This window comes from Dryobates pubescens, chromosome 3 (genome assembly GCF_014839835.1).
Source record: "Dryobates pubescens isolate bDryPub1 chromosome 3, bDryPub1.pri, whole genome shotgun sequence".
Lineage (NCBI taxonomy): Eukaryota > Metazoa > Chordata > Aves > Piciformes > Picidae > Dryobates > Dryobates pubescens.
The window spans coordinates 5,085,181-5,108,563 of NC_071614.1; the positions used below are offsets into that span (position 1 = coordinate 5,085,181).

General features: G+C 45.1%; 1 protein-coding gene across 1 annotated transcript; it reads right to left on the reverse strand.

Moving 5' to 3' along the window:
- Positions 1-16,433: 16,433 nt before the first annotated feature.
- NPBWR1 (neuropeptides B and W receptor 1) lies at positions 16,434-17,555 on the reverse strand. The gene has a single exon (XM_009903663.2). The coding sequence runs from the start codon at positions 17,453-17,455 to the stop codon at positions 16,472-16,474; it is 984 nt and encodes a 327-aa protein (XP_009901965.1). The 5' UTR covers positions 17,456-17,555; the 3' UTR covers positions 16,434-16,471.
- Positions 17,556-23,383: the final 5,828 nt, after the last annotated feature.

The window sequence follows — 23,383 nt, forward strand, 5'->3', positions numbered from 1 at the left end:
CAGCCTGAGACTGTGTCCTCTTGTTCTGGTACTGCTTGCCTGGGAGAAGAGACCAACATCCGTCTGTCCACAACCTCCCTTCAGGTAGTTGTAGAGAGCAATAAGGTCACCCCTGAGTCTCCTCTTCTCCAGGCTAAGCAACCCCAGCTCCCTCAGCCTCTCCTCGTAGGGCTTATGTTCCAAACCCCTCACCAACTTTGTTGCTCTTCTCTGGACTCGTTCCAGCAAGTCAACATCCTTCCTAAACTGAGGGGCCCAGAACTGGACACAGTACTCGAGGTACCATCCTGATAGAAACTAAACAATGGGATACTTCTGATTGGATTGACACACAGCTTGAGTACTGTGTCCAATTCTGGGCCCCTCAGTTTAAAAAGGGCATTGAGACTCTTGAATGTGTCCAGAGAAGGGCAATGAGGCTGGGGAGAGCCCTGCGAGGAGAGGATGAGGGAGCTGGGGTTGTTTAGCCTGGAGAAGAGGAGGCTCAGGGGAGACCTTATTGCTCTCTACTACTACCTGAAGGGAGGTTGTAGCCAGGTGGGGGTTGGTCTCTTCTCTCAAGCAACCAGCACCAGAACAAGAGGACACAGTCTCAAGCTGCACCAGGGGAAGTTTAGGCTGGAGGTGAGGAGAAAGTTCTTCACAGAGAGAGTGATTGCCCACTGGAATGGGCTGCCCGGGGAGGTGGTGGAGTCCCACCACAGTCCCCATCCCTGGAGATGTTCAAGAGCTGGATGTGGCACTTGGTGCCATGGTTTAGTAGTTATGAGGTGTTGGGTGACAGGTTGGACTTGATGATCTTTGAGGTCTTTTCCAACCTTATTGATTCTATGATTCTATGAGTGATTCTGTGAGTGCCAAGAAGGTTCAAGGGAACCACCATGCAGCAGAGAGGAGAGAGCACAGAAGGATGGAGTTGTCATTGTACTTTCCTTCACCTCCCTGACTCCCTGCTGTCGCATGACACAGGCAGCTATCCTTGAAGCAGGGATATCACAGGTTCCAGGAGTTTCTGGGCGTTGAAAAAGAAGATAAGTTCTTGCCCAAGAAATGGGAATAGTCTTTCCTGCCAAAATACAGTGTTGGAATAAAGTTATGGCAGAGATGAAAGGAAAATGTGTGTCTCACCATCGGCCAACAGTTTCAACAGATGCTTTAGTAGCAGACCAGAACATGTTTCTGAGATGCCTTTGCACTGAAGTGGGATTGGAAAAGTTAAGTGAGAAAATCAAATTAGGCAAGCATTGGCAGGCTGTTATAGAGATGGGAATCTATCAATATACCAGCATTGACCCAGTAAATCCTGTGTGTGCAGGACTACTCGTTACAAACTAGGAGCGCTTACTTCACTCGCTATCAGCTATCTAGGAGTTAAAGTGCAGTTGAATTTTGAATGGAGAGATTGTGGTATCCTTATGGAAATTAATGATAATTTTATTCTTCAAGGAGTTAGGCTGATTTCAATGACATTTAATCTCCAGAGCAGAAGATTTAGGCCCTACTCTTGAAGTTTCTGAGAGGGTAGTGGATTAAGTCACTAGTCCCACTGAGGAACATTTAGCACAGGGGCTGCCCAGGGAGGCAGTGGAGTCACCATCCCTGGAGGTCTTCTAGAGGGGATTAGACATGGCACTTGGTGCTATGGTTTAGTAGTCATGAGGTCTTGGGTGACAGGTTGGACTTGAGGATCTCGGAGGTCTCTTCCAACCTTATTGATTCCATGATAGAATATTGGTATACAAGAAGGACACTGATTTGGTTCCACCTCTTTAAATGCTGCGGTAACGTTGTGGTATCTCTGTTTATTTATCTCTAGCTTTGCCTGGCTTTTATAAACCATACTTATGAAAACATGAATATGTTAACTAAGCCACACAAAGCTGAACTTGATTTTATTATCTGACAGCTAAACCTGCAAAAACCTGAGTCTGGAAACATTAAACTCGCTCATCCTTCTACGCAGTTCGTTCAATTTTGCTGTCAAACTGAAACAATTATTTTCCTTGGAGAGTCAAACATCTTTTTATTGATTTTTTTCCCCCTCTTCCTCCCATTGCTTTTCAGTGTGGGGAAAAAAAAAAAAAAGACAAGATGCTTTTCTCCTTCTCTGATTTTTAGGAAGATGCATTAATGACAATTAAACTGCAGTTTGAACTCGCAGCTGTCTTTCAGAGCCACTGAGATGGGTAAGACTGGAAACATTCCGTGGAGATCAGTTATCTTGCCGTCTTGATTATAGGTAGAACTTGTTGATTTTAGCCTTCAGAACTTGTCTGCATGCCATAGTGACTTGAATGCGAGCTAAATGCAAATTGCATCAATCTCTGGGCTCTTTCCAAGCCCTTTGCAAACAAACAAAAAGTACACGGCGCTTCACAATAGCGCTGGGGGAACTTGCAGGGTGGTTTTCATCATGATTTGGCCTTATGTTCTGGTTTGTAAACAGCTTTTCTGATCTCCCCAAAAAATGCAAAAAAGAAAATGAAAAAAGAAAGGGGAAAAAAAACAAAAAAAAGAAGAAGTATCTATATGTAAATGTCACATTTAGCAACAGATTGTGTGCATTGGCTGGGCCAGGCGCATATCTAACACTTATCTGCTGGCTTGAATCCAAGAGCTCACTTAACTTACTCATGTGCTTATGACTGCAGAAGTGTTTGGTGGATTGGGGTCCAGGAAGGGAAGGTTTTTGTTGGGGTTTTTTTTTTGTACAATCCTAAACTTGCAGTGATTGCCTGGTTTTCGTATCTGTGAAAGTTGGGCCGTGAAACACAATTTGCTTTGTACTTTTTTTTTTTGTTGGAGCAGAGCAGACAGGCTGGCAAAAAGAACAACATGGTGCAGAGAATGAAGCTGAAGCTAAAGTAGCTATTTGGGAGCTGGTTTGTCAGTTTGGGAAAAAAAAAAAAAAGAGAAAATTAAAAAAGAAGGCAAAGGTTCTGCTCAGGTTCTGCCAGCTTCCCTAGATAGAACTCATTGAATGCAGCATGAAGAACTGGGTTGGACTTGATGATCTCTGAAGTGTTTTCCAACCTGGTTGATCCTATGAACCGTAGAGTAACATGGTTTGAGTCTTTCTGTTTCCTCCATCTTTCTGTAGGCAGCTATTAAAAGGCTTTGAGTTGCAAGAGGGTTTCACTTGGTGCCATGGTTTAGTCATGAAGTCTGTGGTGACAGGTTGGACTTGATGATCTTTGAGGTCTCTTCCAGCCTTGGTGATTCTGTGATTCTGAATGAGTGGTTTCTCAGCATGTGGTTAGTGTATTCTAATTTTAAACAAGTGAAATAAACCCCAGGAACAATGAGCAGTCCCCTACCTCCTCTTTCTCTCCATCTCCAGCTTGCTTTCTCTATACCCAGAGTGCTATTTTCACCTTTTCCTCCAAATCTAGCAAACAATGCAGGCATATTTTAATCTCCCAAAAGGATGGGAGAAAATGTAAAGGCTGGAGCGAACTTGCTATAAAGAAGCCCCTGTCATGTGTTGCTCTTTTTCATCTCTTGGTTCTTTTTCTTCTGCATCAACACTTTCTTTTCAGCCATCTGTTTTTGAGGCAGAGACTTTTATGCCCAGTGTCTTCTTACGGGGCTATGAGGGTCAAAAAGGTCCCCTTACAAACAGGAGTAAATTCCAAATGCAATGCCAAGTTGTGAGAACAGAACAAGATGCGAAGCTAAAGTGACTTTTCTGATGGCAGATTGCACAAGTTCAGCAAACCAGAAACCCTTGGAAGTTGTTGATGGGCATCTTGCATTAACCCTTTGCAGCTGAAAAGGGACAGAATTTGATGATGGGCTTTTTCTCACGATGACATTGGCTTGGAGAATCAGAGAATCACAGGATTATTTCTGTTGGAAAAGACCTCTAAGATCATCAAGTCCAACCTTCAACTCCACACCACCATGGCCATTAAACCATGTCCCAAAGTGCCACATGCACAGGTTTCTTGAGCACCTCCAGGGGCGGTGACTCCACCACAATCAGCTGAAATGCCATAGAATAGAATAGAATAGAATAGACCAGACCAGACCAGGCCAGACCAGGTTGGAAGAGAACTTCAAGATCATCATGCCCAACCTATCACCCAACACCATCTAATCAACTAAACCATAACACCAAGCACCCCATCAAGTCTCCTCCTAAACACCTTCAGTGATGGTGACTCCACCATCTCCCTGGGCAGCACATTCCAATGGCAAACCACTCTCTCCCATGAAGAATTTCTTCCTAACATCCAGTCTAAACCTCCCCTGACACAGCTTGAGACTGTGTCCTCTTGTGCTGGTTGCCTGGGAGAAGAGACCAACCCCCACCTGGCTACAACCTCCCTTCAGGTAGTTATAGACAGCAGTAAGGTCTCCCCTGAGCATCCTCTTCTCCAGGCTAAGCAATCTCAGCTCTCTCTGCTTCTCCTCACAGGGCTGTGCTCCAAACCCCTCCCCAGCTTTGTTGCCCTTCTCTGGACACCTTCCAGCAACTCAACATCTTTCCTAAACTGAGGGAGCCAGAACTGGGCACAGTACTCAAGGTGTGTCCTAACCCTTCTGCAGAGGGTCCTTTCTCCCCCAGGGTGAAAGTGTCTCTGCAACAGGGCCTGCCATTTTGTGTCATTTCTCCCCTTTTTTTTTCTGATAAAAGTAATTTATGTATATGTGCAGGAAACCCATAATTCGTCCTCATTTCTGTAGCCACACTGATGGTTTCCATAGCAACCTGCCTAGAGTTTGGGAGGAGGTGCACTGCTGCAGGAGGGAGAAGGCAGAAAGGTGATGGGGCTCGTTAGCATGAGTGTGGCTGCAATGCTGGCAGGAATCTCTGCATATGTTTTGTTTGTGGTTTTCTTTTTAATCACTATTATATCCATATTTTCTTTTTATTCTTTTGCTGTCATAGCCATCTCTGTTGCCTGAAACTGCCATGACCTTACACTAGTAAGGAACCAAGCAAATTCCTTGGTAGCTCTTGCGCTTAAACTGTCTGCTTAGGAAAATTCATTCCCAGAACCTCAAGCTGATAGAGCTGCATGGAGAGATGATTTTGCACATGCATTGCTGAGGTGTTGCAAAGGACTCAGGTAGCATCGTGATGTGAAGACTCTAAAAGGTAGCACAGCAGCTCAAGGCATTGATTAGTTTTGTTTGTTTGCTTGCTTGTTTGTTTTATTTTGATCCTGTTTTGATGCTTGAATTGGATTGTGGAAATCTGCTCTAAATCCTAGAGGGTTTGACTTTGAAACGAGAAGGCAAGGAAATGTGGAGGTTGTAAGGCTGATTTTGCTTCCAAGGAAGTAAAATGTTCTGAAAAATAAAAATTGAAGGAGCCCATTTCCCTACCAGCTCTTCAGATAAGGAATTCTTTAGAAATCTAATCCAAATGTAAGGAATAAATACAGAGATTTGTTTCACCAGGATTTCAAAAGATAGAATTTTGTTTGACATCCAGACTCTTGCAAATAGATGTAGAAACCCTCATGAAGATACTTCCATTTCATTGCTCCCAATTTGTGGTCTGCTGCTTACTTGTCTTCACCCAAGGTTTTGAGTTGAATTGCTGAAACCAGTTCATGAGCATTTCAGAGCAAGCCAATATCTGTTGTCTTTCAGAGCAAATAGTGTTAGGCTCGAGGTGAGGAGAAAGTTCTTCACAGAGAGAGTTGTTAGCCATTGGAATGTGCTGCCCAGGGAGGTGGTGGAGTCCCCATCCCCGGAGGTGTTCAAGAGGGGACTGGAAGTGGCACTTGGTGCTATGGTTTAGTAGTCATAAGGTCTTGAGTGACAGGTTGGACTTGATGATCTTTGAGGTCTTTTCCAACCTTATTGATTCTATGATTCTATTTCCCTCCTGCTTTTCTGTCTTCTCTTCACCACCCTATTGATCTAAAGGTCTTCATGTGTGCAGAATGGAGAAACCAGAGGGGAGAAAAAGGCTGTTGGTGAGACAGCAATTCTTATGGCCCAACAGAAATTTCTGGGTCACAGAAGAGCTGAAACTGGCAGAGGACATCTCACAAGATGCATCCCCAAGTGTGACCAAAGAAGAGAGCAGCACCCTACCGACAGGACTTGGGTAAAACTTCTCAGTGTACAGTTGTGTTTGCTCCAAAGTGCAAATCCCAGCCTCTTGCCAGATTCCACAAATAGAGCTCTGCTTCCAGGCATCACCAGTTATTGCCATCATCTGAAAGCTCTCTTTGGTGCTTTTGATCTTTTTTTGCTGACATTTGTTGCCTGACAAAGAACAGGCTGCTGAGCTGCTTTAAAAGAATATTTTTTTCAGTTCCTCAGTTAGAAACTCTTTCAAGACACTGTGTTCCCCTTATGAAAGTAGAGCCAAACATATGCCTGGGATCTAAATACCTGACAGCATTTATGTGGAGAAGTGGGAGGAACAGAAGTGTCACTGTACTTTAGAAAGCCCCAAAATGACATTCAAAGAATCATAGAATGGTTTTGGTGAGAAGGGACCTTTAAAGGACATCTAGTCCTGCAGTGAGCAGAGACATCTGCAACTAGAGCAGGTTGATCAAAGCCCTGTCCAACCTGACCTGGAATGTTTACAGGGATGGGTTTTCTCCTTGCTTTTTGCCTGTGCTCATCACTCTTCTTAGGCTGGATAGGATAGGGTAGGGTAGGGTAGGGTAGGGTAGAATTAACCAGGTTGGAAAAGACCTTAGAGATCATTGAGTCCAACCTATCATCCAACACTATCTAATTAACCAAACTATGGCACCAAGCACCCTATCCAGTCTCTTCCTAAACACCTCCAGTGATGGTGACTCCACCACCACCCTGAGCAGCACATTCCAATGGCCAATCTCTCTTTCTATGAAGAGCTTTTTCCTAACATCCAGCCTAAACATCCCCTGATACAGCTTGAGACTGTGTCCTCTTGTTCTGGTGCTGGTTGCCTGGGAGAAGAGACCAACCCCCACCTGGCTACAACCTCCCTTCAGGTAGTTGTAGACAGCAAAAAGGTCTCCCCTGAGCCTCCTCTTCTCCAGGCTAAGTAACCCCAGCTCCCTCAGCCTCTCCCCACTCCTCAGAAGAGTTGATTTTATTCCCGTGATTTTAGCTTGATGCTGGAAAGAGCAATCATCCTTGCCCTGGCTGAAGTACCTGCCTCCAGATAAACATTGCCAAGGCTTGCACTTGGGATCTGAAAGTCCTGGGCTTGTTTTATTTTTCTCTTCCAAAGTAAATATAATCTGGAAATGTGTAGTATACTGAACAGGGTTGACTTAATTTTGTAGGACCAAGGTGATCTGGAAAGTTTAGATAAACTTACTTTGTTTAAAATACTGTTATTAAGTAAGAAGTTTTATGATTCTCTTCTGAACTGAAAGCTTTTATGGTTTGTGTTGGTCTTTAGTGAGGACCCAGCTGGTTTTTCTGAATGATGGAGATGTTTCTTGTCTATTCTTTCAAATCACTGCATTTACTTATTGCTGGGTATTAAAAAGTGCATAAACCCAGTTCCTGGCAATCTGTTCTCTTGCAAAACAAACAGCAAACTTCTAGAAAGATCCTCACTTTGCAATCCTGACTGATTTGTTACGAAGCAAAGCAATAAATCTTCTTAGATTAACCAATATTTAAAAGCAGAGGGAAGAAAATGAAAAGCTCACCCCCTTATTAGAAAGGTCTGTAATTGAACTTCTAGCACTCTGTAATCACACAGTGCATAAATTTCTCAGGCATCTGCAATTGCTTTTAAATTTTTTGGTAGAGAAATCCAAAGCTCCCATCACATGCTGCAGCACCAGAGATCAGAAATGATCTACCACGTCAGCTCCTGCTGGCACTGGGGGTAGCTTCAGCTCATTGCAAAGAACAAATGTCAAACTGTTAAGGCCCATCAGATATGAAGACAATAGCTTCTGTAAGTACCCAATATAAAGCACATGAAGCTTTTATGTAGCATATTGCTGCTATGTCACTATGCCAACCACAATTCAGCCTCGTTATTTCTTTAGCTGAAGATCTGTTTGGTAGCACAGACTCAGTGAGTGAGGTAGAAAAGCCCAGGTGCATTTTTTTTTCAGACTCAGTTTTAAGGTGAATTTAACAGAGAAGCAAAATGCAGACCTTGGAGCATGCATCTCTCATGTGAGGCGTGGAGGAGAGCAGGCTCACACTCCTCTCAGGCTTTCAGGAGAGCAGTCTCTTCAGGAAAGCTGACAGTGTCTGTTCTGGGCTGCAATTCTCTTGTGCAGCTTGGAATTTTCTCTAAGTGGGTAAATGCCAACCCCAGCGACCCAGACTGGTCAGCATCCCAGTGATGCCATAGTATCAGCAGTAAATAGCCAGGAGGGGGTTGGTCTCTTCTCCTAGGCAATCAACACCAGAACAAGAGGACACAGTCTCAAACTGTGCCAGTGGAGGTTTAGGCTCCAGGTGAGGAGAAAGTTCTTCACAGAGAGAGTTGTTAGCCATGGGAATGTGCTGCCCAGGGAGGTGGTGGAGTCACCATCCCTGGAGGTGTTCAAGAGGGGAGTGGACGTGGCACTTGGTGCCATGGTTTAGTTAGTCATGAGGTGTTGGGTGACAGGTTGGACTTGATGATCCTCAAGGTCTTTTCCAACCTTATTGATTCTATGTTTCTATGACTAGCTCCACAACACTGCTGTTCTTCTACTGATTTGACTTAGCCTTGGTAGCCAAGGAAAGAACGCAGCTCAGAGCTAGAGGTGAGGAGTGCTTACTCCTCAGGTGCCAGGTACTGCAGCCTAGGTTTCTCCCTGCAGAAAAGAGCTCTGGTGCCACTCAGACATGCTGTAGGGCTTTCATCCAATAGAGGACATGAATTGCAGTATTTGAGGGCACTGTTGTAGCCTGTAATACTTTATAAAGACATTAAATCATTGGCTATCCATATAGCAAAATCACACTAACTGTATCCAAGCCCCTTCTACTACTTACAGCTCCCCAGAATTCTGCCAGACCCTTAAATAATTGCATTCCTTCTTCCTTATTGGAAGCATACAGCTATTTTTTTTTCTTAATGTATACATTACAAACCAAATTTGGACACATGTTCTGTAAAGAAAGCATCCATTTCACTTTAAGGACTTTGCTTGAGAATCTCTTGCCTTGTGTCTGAACTGAGAATTTACATTTGGGAGTAAAAAGGAGTTTCAATCTGGATTTTAATTGAACTTCCATGATTTCATCAGGTTTGGTTCAACTGTTCAAGCAATGCTTGTTAAAAAGCACTCACCTCCAAAGTATTGAAATGCATAGGGATTAATGCCAGTTCTTATATATAGAAACACAGAATCAACAAGTTTGGAAAAGGCCTCAGAGATGATCAAGTCCAACCTGTCACCCAGCGCCTCATGACTAACTAAACCATGGCTTCAAGTGCCGCGTCCAGTCCCTTTTTGAACACCTCCAGGGATGGTGACTCCACCACCTCCCTGGGCAGCACATCCCAATGGCCAATTACTCTTTCTGTGAAGAACTTTCTCCTCATCTCCAGCCTAAACTTGCTGTGGCACAGCTTGAGACTGTGTCTTTTCGTTCTGGTGCTGCTTGCCTGGGAGAAGAGGCCAACCCCCCACCTGGCTACAACCTCCCTTCAGGTTACAATCTAAATCCCACTCTTGTTTTCCATGGCTAAATCGTATTTCTTTGGGCATGTGCTATGACATAGTATCCAAATTAGCTCTTGGGAGCACTTTTTTAGTCTCCCTTTAGAAAAACAGTGATAGCTTGTCAGTGAAGAACCAGTGCCATCTAGGGCTGAAAGGAAGGGAAACGCCCAAAACACTAAAGCCACTTTGGGGATAATAGGAACCCAGAACAGAAAAAAGGAAATAAGGGGGGGGGAAGGGGGACATTTCATTTTACAGATATCCAAATCCTTGACCCGAGGAAGCCTAGGCTCCGCAGGGAATGGTAGAGTAGAGCAGAGTAGAGTAGAAATAGAATATAGTAGAAAGTAGAGTAGGAATAGAATAGAATAGAATAGAATAGAATAGAATAGAATAGAATAGAATAGAATAGAATAGAATTAACCAGGTTGGAAAAGACCTTCAAGATCAACAAGTCCAACCTATCACCCAACACCATCTAATCAACTAAACCACGGCATGGTGGGGAGGAAAGCTGGGCTCTGCCTGCTGATGCTGCCTCTGCTCTGTATCAGTGACCCCTGCTCAATGCTTCCCCAAATCACTCTCTCCACCCAGAGTGAGAATGTAGAGAAGGAGATGGGTCCTCAGCTGCATCCAGACATCATAACTCTTCATGTTTGAGAGTACAATACATTTTAAAAGGATGATAATAAAGAAGCAGAAAAACCCCAAACAGCTTTGGGAACACACCTTTAGAAAATATGGCTTAATCTCTGGTGTGTGCATAATATATATACATACATACATACATATATATATGTATTTTATTCCTTTCTTAGACCTATTTATCGTGCTTTTAAGTGGAATTTAAGGAAAAGACACCTTATACAGAAAAATGCCTGTTCTGTGTGGAGCAGGACAGCGGAAACTGGAGTTACCACTTAGTACCTTCACTGAATAAGTTGTCTTTGAACTCCCTCTGGTGGCACAAGGGGTTTGGAAGTAGAAAAAAGATTTGTTGGAAGCACTCATAAAGCCCTAAATTGCACAGTCTTAGCAATATGTTGTTAGTTTGTGATTTTTCTTCACATCTCCTAACAATAGCTCTGAAAAAAAAAAAAAAAGCAGAAATGAGACAAAAACTTAGTTGTTTTCTTTTCATTTTGGAATGCAGAAAAAGAAGATTGGTTTCTCTCATCTGCCTTAGAATCATAGAACCAGTGAGGGTTGGAAGGGACCACAAGGATGATCTAGTTCCAACCCCGCTGTCATGGGCAGGGACACCCCCACCTAGATCAGGCTGGCCAGAGCCTCATCCAGCCTGGGCTTAAACACCTCTCCATTGTCTGCCAAGGGACTATTTTGAAACAGGAGGAGGCCAGAGAAATTGAGGGTGCTGAGGACCACTAACTGGAATGGGCTGGTTTGAGAGAGTCTTACTTACACTGATGAGCAATTAACCCTCAGATGGACTTCGCTAAGGATTCCTTGGCACGACTGGGCTGCCGGTGTAGGCAGCTGCTTACCAGAATGAGCAAAAGAATCATGTTATGAATATACTGATGATTCTGTGATTTGTGTTAAAGGTAGAGAATTCAGAGTGCACTGGGACTGGGGGTCAGAAGCTTGCAGGAGCCTGTTTTGAGGACAAAGGGGGAGCTGCATATTTCACAGACTTAAACAGAGACAGTGTGTTTGGCTAATTGGAGACACCAAGGCTGAGGAGAGGAACTGAGAATTTGTTTTCTGTAGATAAGAAGCCTGGATGACTGAGCATGCTTGCAAGGGGATGCTTTGACCCCTACCACACAGAATGTAGGGAGAAGGGATTTGATCACCTATTCTGAAGACTCATTATCATATGCCTGCCTTCTATTTAGCATAAATTTGTTTATGTAGATGAGGTAACTATATAAGATGAAGAAAGCTATTGTAAGGCTGCTGCGGGGTGAAGTTTTGTACCCCCGCATGCCCAACCGGTTCCTTTGCTTGCTTTTATTGCCTTTTATTACCTTTTTAAGATCTTTTAGTGCCAATAAAACTGTTACCAAAAACTTTTACCAGGAGTCATCTATAACAAATCACAACCTTCCTATTTTTGTACTGCAAACTTGTCTGCACTGCACATGTGAACACACAGAGGGGTTTGCCTGCTGCATGCTGTGCTGTGTGTGTTGGCTAACAGTGTCTGTGTCAAATATTGCTCTGCTCAACTCAAGCCTGTCAAATTCTACTTCATACACTGTCTGCACTGACTATCAGATCCTTTTTGCTCTTTGATTCATAAGCCCTTAATTTAAGTAAATTTTACTTCTAACAGATTGGATGTTATCCCACTGAGGTATTGGTATAGTATTTGTGTAGTTTATGTTATTAATTACTTATAGAAGTTGGAACTGCTGGGGCCCCATAAGAATTGTCTCTGGAATAAAAAAGATTTTTTTTTCCTGTGTTTTCAGGCTCTTGAAATTCCAGAGTTTCTGAACATAGTGAGGAAAACTCCCTCTGTTCAAAGGCAACTAGACCAAACTCAGTGCATTCACCGTCTAACAGCAAGTCTCTACGGCAAAGAGCTCTACTCTCTGGGTCCTTCTAGCTTGCTATATAAAGCCTGTAGGGTAATGCTGATGGAAAGCAAGGCACATGTGTCATGGAGGAGCTTTGGTGCTGACAGCCTGGAGTCCTGGGTCTGTTTAATACTATTATTTGAGGGTGAAAGCTGAATACTCACTTACAGGGAAAAGATGACACTGTTTTGTCTTGGCTTACTGCAGTCACTCCAGCTCCAGATAAAGAGTATCACAGTATCACCAAGGTTGGAGGAGAACTCAAAGATCATCAAGTCCAACCTGTCACCACAGACCTCATGACTCAACCATGGCACCAAGTGCCACGTCCAAACCCCTCTTGAACACCTCCAGGGATGGTGACTCCACCACCTCCCTGGGCAGCACATTCCAATGGTGAATGACTCTTGGTGAAGAACTTTCTCCTCACTCTCAAGCCTATGGGGCTCAGGCCTGTATCAAGGTATGTACCCTGCAGAAGAAAGGCAAGCTCATGCTGCTGACTAAACCATTGGGATGCAAAATGACTTTTTTCATCTAGCCAGACACCCATGGGTAAAGGGCAGTGGGTGCAAGCTAGAACATTTCACTTGACCTTGAGGAAAAAATTCTTGTTGTGAGGGTGCCTGAGCCCTGGACCAGGCTGCCTGGACATGTTGAGGAGTCTCTTTCCCTGGAGACTTACAAAACCCACCTGGACACATTGTGTGCAACCTTCTATAAGCAAACCTATATTATCAGGGTGTTGGACTAGATGATCTCCAGAGGCCCCTTCCAATCCCCAACATTCTATGATTCTAAGATTCCCAGGGCCCCAGGCACTGAGAGTTCCCTTTAGTTATCCATCAGGCACATCTGGATAAAAAGGATGCAAAAGACCTTATGGATGCCATATTCTTTCACCTGCTGATCTACCATGTGCAATCATTTACTTGTACTGCACACATCTTGCTTTCTTCACTGTGCTATGCTGCATGTTCTGCTGTAAAAATTTTATAACCACTTTGTACCTTTCATTATTGAAAGTGAGTTATATTTTCCTGCTGGTCAGCTTCAGATGTTGTACCTAATTAGTTTTATGGCCTGTATTGTGAGCTGCCTGTCACCAGTGTAAGTGATAATACTAATTTAAGAAGGACATTGAGACTCTTGAACGTGTCCAGAAAAGGGTAACGAGGCTGGGGAGAGGCCTCGAGCACAGCCCTGTGAGGAGAGGCTGAGGGAGCTAGGGTTGCTTAGCCTGGAGAAGAGAAGGCTCAGGGGAGACCTCCTTGCTCTCTACAGCTACCTGAAGGGAGGTTGTAGCCAGGAGGGGGTTGATCTCTTCTCCCAGGCATCCAGCACCAGAACAAGAGGACACAGTCTCAAACTGCATGAATGGAGGTTTAGGCTCAAGGTGAGGAGAAAGTTCTTCACAGAAAGAGTTGTTAGCCATTGGAATGTGCTGCCCAGGGAGGTGGTGGAGTCCCCATCCCTGGAGGTGTTCAAGAGGGGATTGGATGTGGCACTTGGTGCCATGGTTTAGTCGTCATGAGGTCCGTGGTGACAGGTTGGACTTGATGATCTCTGAGATCTTTTCCACCCTTGTTGATTCTATGATTCTCCACTTTACAGTCTGCTGCCAAATAATGGAGTGCCTGGGATCTGTACTTGAATCACAGAACCAAGGATCCCAGAATGTTCAGGGCTGGAAAGGAAGGCACAAGGATGAAATGAGAGACACCAGTCCCTTCAGCAGGCTTTTTTAGGCGGTGTGGAAATACGTGGTCAACGACTTTTAGACTTGCTCTTTCAAATGCCAGCTTCTGTCTGGTGGATGGCAATCATACACCCTTCAGTGAAGCAGAATTAGGCACCACTGTTGCCCCAGTAATGCCTTTCATTTCCATGCCAGCCTGACTGGGTTTTGAAATTAACACTGCCTCAGAGAACATGAATGGCTTATAAGGAGAAATGATTTCATCATCAGCCCAGCTGTGTGGCATAGCAATATACCAGAGTGTGTTTAATTACTGAAATCTGCTAGTAAAGGTGGGGGGTTGTGTGATTTGATTTGGTTTGGGGTTTGTTTGTTTGTCTGTTTGTTTTGTTGTTTGGGGTGGGTTTTTTTTTCAGTTTCGTGGAGGGAGAAACATGTAACAAAACTTCTGTTACACTGATTTAATATCTGTCATGGTTTATCCTTAACCAGCAACTAAGCACCACACAGCCGCTTCTCACCTCCTTCATGGGGATGGGAGAATCGCACACAGAATCACACAGAATCACCAAGGCTGGAAGAGACCTCAAAGATCATCAAGTCCAACCTGTCACCACAGACCTCATGACTACTAAACCATGGCACCAAGTGCCACGTCCAGTCCCCTCTTGAACACCTCCAGGGGTGGTGACTCCACCACCTCCCTGGGCAGCACATTCCAATGGATAACAACTCTCTCAGTGAAGAATTTTCTCCTCACCTCCAGCCTAAACTTCCCCTGATACAGCTTGAGACTGTGTCCTCTTGTTCTGGTGCTGCTTGCCTGGGAGAAGAGACCAACCCCCTCCTGGCCACAACCACCATTCAGGTAGCTGTAGACAGCAATAAGGTCTCCCCTGAGCCTCCTCCAGGCTAAACAAGCCCAGCTCCCTCAGCCTCTCCTCATAAGGTTTGGCTGGGGTAGAGTTAATCTTCTTCCCAACAGCTTGCATGGTGCTGTGTTTTGGATTTAGGATGAGAATAATGGTGATAACACACCGATGGTTTAGTTGTTGCTAAGCAGTGGTCAAGGACTCTTCAGCTTTTTACACTGTTCTGCCAGTGAGTGGGCTGGGCTGGAGGTTTTGTGGTGTGATATAATAAAGTGAAATGAATGTGAAGGGAAATGAAAATGTTCAGTGACTGGAAATATTTCCTCAATCTTCCCCCTATTTTCAGTTTCCCTTACCTAAAAAAGAGGAGGAAATGATCTCCTTGTGCAGTGTTTGGACACATGAATTCCAATGCAACTTTAATTGGTACTCTCCCCCTCTCCTCCAGATAAAATGAACCTGATCTTTTGGATTGTTTTTTATTCAACTTCCTTTGTCCTCATTATTAGTAAATGTCACCAGCAAGCAGACTGTGCATGAGAGACTGTTAAGCCTGGACAAAGGGCAATGGTTTTAAACTAGAGCAGGGTAGATTTAGATTAGACATTAGGAAGAAGTTCTTTACTATGAGGATGGTGAGACACTGGAGAGAGTTGCCCAGAGAAGTTGTGGATGCCTCATCCCTGGAAGTGTCTAAGATCAGGCTGGATGAGGCTTTGAGTAACCTGGTCAAGTGGGAGGTGTCCCTGCCCATGGCAGGGGGGCTGGAACCAGATGATCTTTAATCTCTCTTCCAACTCAAGCTTCTCTGAGATGTACCCTAACCACTGCATATGTTGCTTTATGATTTGCAAGGAGTAAGTCAGAATACCACCTGCATTTCAGCAAGTCATTTTTCAACCCATTAAAGCCTAGCTTGTTCTGAAAGCATCTTCCCCTTCTGTTTTCTGGGACTAAAAAAAACCAAACAACCAAATAGATCTCTATGTGGAAAAAAAGAGTTTGTCCATAAACATATGACAAAGAAAAACGTGAGCAAGGTTTCTGATGCAAACAAAAGCTGCCACGTCCAGCATTAAGCTGTGCCACAGCAAGTGGCTCCAAACCCACCTTGTCCTGTTTCATTTGCGAGTGAGGACTTGCTCTTTCTCCTTTAAAGCCACAATGAAGTATCCCTCACCTGTCATCACACAGTTTGACTGCCCTGTCTCAGCCCCCTGTAAACCAAAATGAGTTCAACACCTTGATTTGTTCCTTATCCTTTGGAGCTTTGCCTTTTTCAATGCTGCTAAGTTTGCAAGACTTCGGGTAAGCAGGTCCTGTGGGTATGAAAGAAGCTGAGGAATCATTAAACTAGACAATGAGACACCTTTATTGGGCTTTACAAATCACCAGTAACAGAGACAGATGTGTGTTTAGAATTCACAGAGTGATGCCTTTAAAAAAGGGGAGAAGGACCTCCTGCAGCTCTGAGCTACAAAACTGGGACAGAAAGTACATTAGAGAAGAAAGTAAGCAAGACCCCACCAAACAACAAACCACCACCCAAAATAGGGCAAGGGGTGGAGAGCAGTACTGAGGAAATTAGTGCAGGAAAGCTGGGAAAGATCCACCTGTCAGTTTGTGTCTGGAGCAGAGACAGTCTGAAGCCCTGTGGGCTATCACAAGGAGGCTGAAGAAAAAGCACTCTTTGAGCTGGAGTCACCCAGGAAGGGCAGATGACTGTGAGAGGACACAGGAGGGGACTGAGGGCTGGCTTTAAGTAGTGGCTCTGCAATCCATCAGTTTGCGAAAGCTCCTGCGGAAACTGTCGTCTAGAAAGGCATACAGGAAAGGGTTGAAGCAGCTGTTGGCATAACTCAAGGTAGTAATGAAGTAGGAAATCCCAATGATGAGTGGTGTTTGGGGGATGTCTGTGGTGAGGGCCACCACCGTGCTAAGGTGGTAGGGTGTCCAGCAGAACAGGCACACAGCCAGGATGACAACCACCATCAGAGTCACCTTTTTTTTGGCCTTGTCCAGGGCTTTCGCATTGCAGTCGAGGTGCACGCGTCTCAGCCTGAGCAGCATCGTGGTGTAGAGGATGCAGATGGTGGACACGGGGATGGCAAAGCCCAGAATCAGCGTGTAGATCCGACTGCCTTTCCACCACATGCTCTCGGGCTGGGGGAACACGAAGACGCATTGGGAGCGTCCCTGCTCCGTGTGTATCTTGGCAAAGACAGTGAAGGGCAGGATGATGACTGTGACAAAGGACCAGACGCAGAGGCTGACGATTTTGGCTGCTCGGTAGGTGCGGTAGGACATCTTCCTGGACTTGGTGGTGGCCACCACAACTAGGTAGCGGTCAATGCTCATGACAGTGAGGAAGTAGATGCTGGAGAAGGTGTTGTACTGGTCTATGGAGATGATGAGCTTGCACATGAACTCTCCAAAGGGCCACTGCAGGAGCAGGTAGTCAGCAATGTTGATGGGTAGCACCAAGGTGAAGAGCTCATCAGCGATGGCCAGGTTGAGGATGAAGATGTTGGTGACCGTTTTCATCTTGGGGGCTTTGAGGATCACATAGATGACAGCGGTGTTGCCCATCAGCCCCACAGCACAGATGATGGAGTAGATGACAGGCACTGTGGCGTAGAAGCTGGGGCTCAGTGTGGGGCTGGATATATTCACACCCTCTTCCCCCCTCACGCTGCAGTCTGCACAGGAGGAATTGGTCTCCAGAAGGAAGGAGTTCTCCATGGCCACAGGTCAGGGTGGCCAGTCCCACTGGTGATGGAGATGACTTGGAAGTGAGGGAAAAGAGGTGAGACCCTGCTCTTCTCAAGCCTGTCTTCTCTGAGGTGTCTGCCCACCGACGTCGCCCATATGCTGCCTGCCACTGCCCTGCCAGGAGAAAGGGGAAATCACCAAGGGCTCAGCCAGTGGCAGAGGGTCCCATCATCCCCTCCAAAGTGGGGATGGCTTCCCAAAAGCTGTCCCTTCCTTCCTCCTGCACTGATGGGCACTCTGTGGGGTCAGCACCCAGCCCTGCACCACCCAAAGTGACCACCCCAAGGTGCCAGCGCTCACCTGGGAACCCCAACCTCCCTCCCGGTCGCTGTTCCTCTACCCAGAGGTGCAGCGGAGGGGCAGCGGGACTCGCCCTCGAGAGGGAGCCGGTGTCTTTGGGATGCTACCCAAAAAAGAAAACCACCTCCTGCCTCTCCCCCGGGGAGGAGGATGCACTGACCTTTGCCAGCTCGGCTGCCCTGGGGGTGGTTCCGGAGGAGTGCAGGGCGGGGATGCAGGTCCCAGGTCGATGCAGGGTGTGGAAGGTGAGTCCGGGGTCCGTGCAGGGGGGGTGACGCTGGTGCCACTTTGCTTGATCCTGAGAGCTCTGTGTGTGCCCTTCTCGAGCTAAGAAGCACCAGAAAGGTGGCAGGAGCCGCAAAGAGGATGGTTCAAAAGTCAGGATCCGGACCAAAGGTACCCGAGGTCACATCTCCCCACGGCAGCGACGAGGGAGAGAAATCGCAGCTCTAGATGATATCCAGTTGCCGTGCCGGAGCTGGGAGACCAGTACCCACCCACCGCCCGCCCGGTCCCGGGGGCTGTCCCGGTGCAGGGGCAGGGCAACGCCAGGCTGTCAGCTGATGCTGAGCGTCTGGTCACGACCAGGCGTTTGCCGGGGCTGTGGGTACCGAACCAGAGCGGGACGGATGCTCTGGAGGTCCTACACCTCCCCCCGCCACATCCCCTCCTTCCGCCTGGGATAATGACGGACTTGGCTATAAAACGAGCATCCAATCTCTTACAGAGGATAATTCAGAGTTTCAGATTATATTTTTTTTCGGTTGGTTGGTTCGTTTTCGGGGTGGGGGGTGGGGGGGTGGGGGGCTTGTTTGCTTGGTTTTGGGTTTGGTTGGGTTTTGTTTGTTTGTTTGTTTGTTTCAATATTTTGGGGCGTTGTTTGTTTTGCATGTGGGAGGTTTTGGGTTTTTGTTTTGTGGTTTTGTTGGTTTTGGTTTTCTTTTCAAAAACACAAGGAGTAAACCCAGTCTCACCTCAGTTTTGTTTTATTTCTTAAGTGAGATTTAATTCCGTGGTCTTGTAGTACATTGGATACAATTTTGTACCTCTAAGAAGTGTAAACAGCTTCTTTGGTGGTGTTAGCAGCAGCACTGACCACATGCATTGAAACTCATTACTAAAAAATTGCTAATAATTTTAATACATACATCTTCTGGCAAATAGTTTGACAAAATTGTTGAATATCTTTAAACTAACACCAGAGAGCAAGACATAAACAGAGTCTGCCTCTGGGTGTCCTGTATTCTGATGCATATTCTGATGATGATGTTCAGAGAAGGGCAACAAAGCTGGGGAGGGGTTTGGAGCACAGCCCTGTGAGGAGAGGCTGAGGGATCTGGGGTTGTTTAGCCTGGAGAAGAGGAGGCTCAGGGGAGACCTTACTGCTGTCTACAACTGCCTGAAGGGAAATTGTAGCCAGGTGGGGGTTGGTCTCTTCCCAGGCAATCAGCACCAGAACAAGAAGACACAGTCACAAGCTGCACCAGGGGAGGTTTAGGCTGGATGTCAGGAAGAAGTTCTTCACAGAACAAGAGACAGGCCATTGGAATAGGCTGCCCAAGGAGGTGGTGGAGTCACCATCACTGGAGGTGTTTAAGGAGAGACTGGATGAAGCACTTTGTCCCATGGTTTAGTTGATCAGATAGTGTTGGGTGATAGGTTGGACTTGATGATCTCCAAGGTCTTTTCCAACCTGGTTAATTCTATTCTATTCTATTCTATTCTGTTCTGTTCTATTCTTATGTAGATTAGCAAGATATGAACTGAAATATATGAAATAAATTGCTAATACATAATGTCACAAATGTGAACACTCAAACAAATAATGAATAAATAGATTGAAAAACATACAAGTAGAGAAAAGGAGTTTTGCTTCACTCTGGTTACACTTTCTAGTGCTCTGTCTTATTTTATTCTATACTACTAGCTACATAATACAGCAAGTGATGCTTCACTGTCTGCTCTGTCATTCCTGGCTTCCCTTCTGGAAAGATTTGAAAGAAAAAGGTGTTTACACACCTGTGTGCTCCCAGGAGAGTTTGGATGCCATGTACCTTACAATTTCACAAGCCAAGCAATGAAAATGTCACCTTTGCTACGGAGTTTATTAGAAGCTAGCCTTTGAGTCAGATTTTCTGACCCAAAGGATTAGGTGCAGTTGTCCCAACGTGAATATCCCTTTGGATACTGTCTCTAAAAGCATAGTTTTGATTTTGGATGTGATCAAAGGTCCTGGGGAGCACAGCCCTCAAAAAGTTCCCAGGTGTTGCCCAATTGGGGAGGGTGGTCTGTATGCTGAAGGGCAGGGCATGTGTTCAGAAATGGACTGACAGAAACCATGTCAAGTCACAAAAGGTAAACATTTCCTGTGTCTGAAATGGAAAAACCATGCACAACAGCAGAGGCTTGGCACTGCAGACCAAAACCTTTCTCCCTGTGTTGAATAAAAGGATGTAGAGCACCTGTTAGAGAATAAAATTAATTTCAGTGAGCAGAGAGCCTTCTAACAGTGAAGGGAAACCATGCCCTGTGCTTTGTTAGCAAGTGTGCAGCTGGCAGGCCAAGAAAAGAAGTTATTGTCTGCTTGGCAACTGCAATATCACACAGTTCAGCCTTTCCAGTAAGAAAACAGGCATCAAGAAAATGTAGTTAAGTGCAGTGGAGGGGCTTTGAGAAGCTTTAGAGGCTGGAGATCATTATAGGTGAGGAGATGTTGAGGGAACTGGGTTTGTTCTGCATGGAGAAGAAAAGGCCTGTGGGCTGCAGGAAACTGATTGCTGTCTCCAGCCATCTGACTGCGGATTATGGAGAGGACAGAGGCACAATCTTCTTGCAGTTGCAGAACAATAGGATGAGTGACAACAGCTGCAAATTGCATCAAGATAAATTGTGATCTAAGAAACAAGGTTATTCACAGTGAAAGTGATTGAGCTTCTGAACATCGCTCCATCCCTGGAGATGCTCAGGATTTGACTTGAACACAGTATTGAATAACTTGATCTAATCCTGAAGTTGGCAGTGCTTTGGGCAAGGAATTGGGTTAGGTGATCTTCAGAACTCCCTCTCATCTAAATTATTCTGCCATTCTGTGGTTCTGCCATGTTCAATTCTTATTTGAAGCTTTTGAAATCAGACTCATCCCAACAAATTAAATAGTAATAGTAATAGTAATAGTAATAATAATAATAATAATAATAAAATATTTTAGGGGAAACTACATTTATTTGAGGCAGTTGCATAATATCAAACCTTGAAGCAAAATTATACTTTCTAACAACCCTCTCTAGCAGAGGAATATCCTCTGAGAGAGCACAGAACATCTGGTGAGTAATTCCTGGCTGAACAAATCATTCAGCAGAGCTGAAAGGTGATGTTTACAGCCAGATTACATGCATAATGTGATCATTATGAATGCAATTGTGCTTAAAATGCCGTGAGTTTCCAATCTGACTGAGAATCCTTGTGGAGATCCACTGATTCTCAGTCATTTCCTCTCTTTTAATGGGTTTTCCCTTGGGTTTTTATTGTGGAAATAGCTTCAGGGGTTAATTTTGTGGGAAGAGTGAAGCAGGGCAGGGAATAAAGTGGTCCTATTAAGTTTTGGTTAGAAAAGCCCAATAACACTGTGATATTAAAATGCAGAGTTTAACTGGGCTGATGGAGCACAGAGGCTGAATAGGAAGGGATGAAAATTTGGCTTTAATTTCCTAGAATATGTCTTTCCCAATTAATTTCTCTCCTCCCTCCCCAAAGCTGTCAAGATTATTTCTGTATTCACTAGTGATGCTTGCTATATATTTTGACACCTCCAAACGATAGCATAGCTCTCTAGGATGATCTCAGAATTTCTTAGTATGCTGGGTCTTGCCACCTCTTTGCTTAGTCTAACTAAACAAACGAGAGATGTTTACTATGTGGCACCTAAAACAACCAGAAAAAAAGACACAACAAATCCAACCAGCATTAAAACTGTCACAGTGATGCATAGCACATTTCACAGCGAGAAGCCGTTCTAGGAAACAGGAAACAGGTGCCAGAAATCTTTCAGGAGCAGGAACATTGATGGCAGACATCTGCACTAGTTTAAGAGGCATTAAAAAAATGCTCTTTCACACAGTATTGGAGTTGCCTGTGGTTGAGACACAGAAACTCCAGAAGACAAGTTGCATAGGAGAAACTTCTCTCCACTTCAGGAGCTAATCTTCCATATGCAAAATGCAGGCAATCATGGTAGCGGGGCCTGTTGTGATAGCACAAGGGGTGATGGGGTGAAGATGGAGACAGAGCAGATTAAAGTAGTTCTCTGAGGTTCAGATGAGAAGGGAACCAGTGGTGAGCGGAACTGTAACTGTCTTGATATAGGCACTTCTTTTCCTCTGGGATTGCCAAGCTGATTTCACAGGTTGCAAACACTCCTTGGATGAGTGTGGCGGCTGCAACCATTCCCCCAACCCAGGTACAAAATACCTCCAGGTGAGGCTTGTGAAGAGCTGATCTTTATCAGCTTTTGTTTTCCTCTATGGTGCCCTAGCTGTAAAGGTCCTTTTGTTCACTTGGAGAACCAACTAATTGAACAATTGGCCACAGCCAAACCCACGGGGGTATAAATGGAGTTCTGCTAGGGTGTGGAGCTCTCTTGCTCTACAGAAGCAACCATTACAGCTCTGAACTTCTCCTCTTCAGAATGGAACCTCAGGAACCTCACACACCCACTTTGGTGAGTACAGATATATCCTGGCTATCTGTGAGCGATGTTTCCTTTCATGATTGAGTTGTGTGCACGTTTTGGCTCATCTCTCCAAACAATTTAATTGGTTGTGCAACAGCATTTTCCCAACTGACATCAGAACCTGTAGTTTTATTGTGTTGCAAGAAGAGCAGATTTAATTGCAATAAATCAGTGGCTGTTAGTCATCTGTTTTGTCTGTCTCCTTCAGGATAGCGAGTCCACTTAATTATTTTCTGCTGTGCTGTGTGGCTAAGGGCAAGCTCATAGGGAGGGTGCTTGTTTTGCTGGATAAAGCAGTCCTGCTCTCTCCAGCTGTCATGCATGCAGAGAACGTGGCTCATGCCTTGGTTGATCATTTGCAAAGCTTTTCCACATAGAAGAAAACCTGATGGCTTCAAGTTGTGATTCATTTTAAAACTTCAGCTGCTCCCTTACATAAAGGGTAACTCTTGCTCCATGTCTTCTCATCCTGTCCTTCCTAAAGCATCCATATCCTTCTGCTGCAATGCTCTGGTCACCAGTGCCATCCGTGATCCTAACAGGATTGTGGGCCTGCACCTGCATACATCTCTCTAACTCTCTGGGTTTACTCCCCATACTGCCTGCATTTTCAGGAGACACTCCAATATGCTGGGCTCCTGGAAAGGGTTTAGGGGATTTCTCCATGGTGGTGCATTATAGGCATTTCCTTGTTTACATGCTGCACTGGAGGTGACCTCACCTTAATGTGTACGAAGGGTGTGTTGTGATGCTTGTGCTGTGGTGTCTATCTTCACCCATTTCTTTAAGCTGTATCATTGTTTGGTTGAACCAAAACCTTGTTCCCCCCAGAAAATATCCCCTAACTCTAGCAATTATTCCATGCAGTG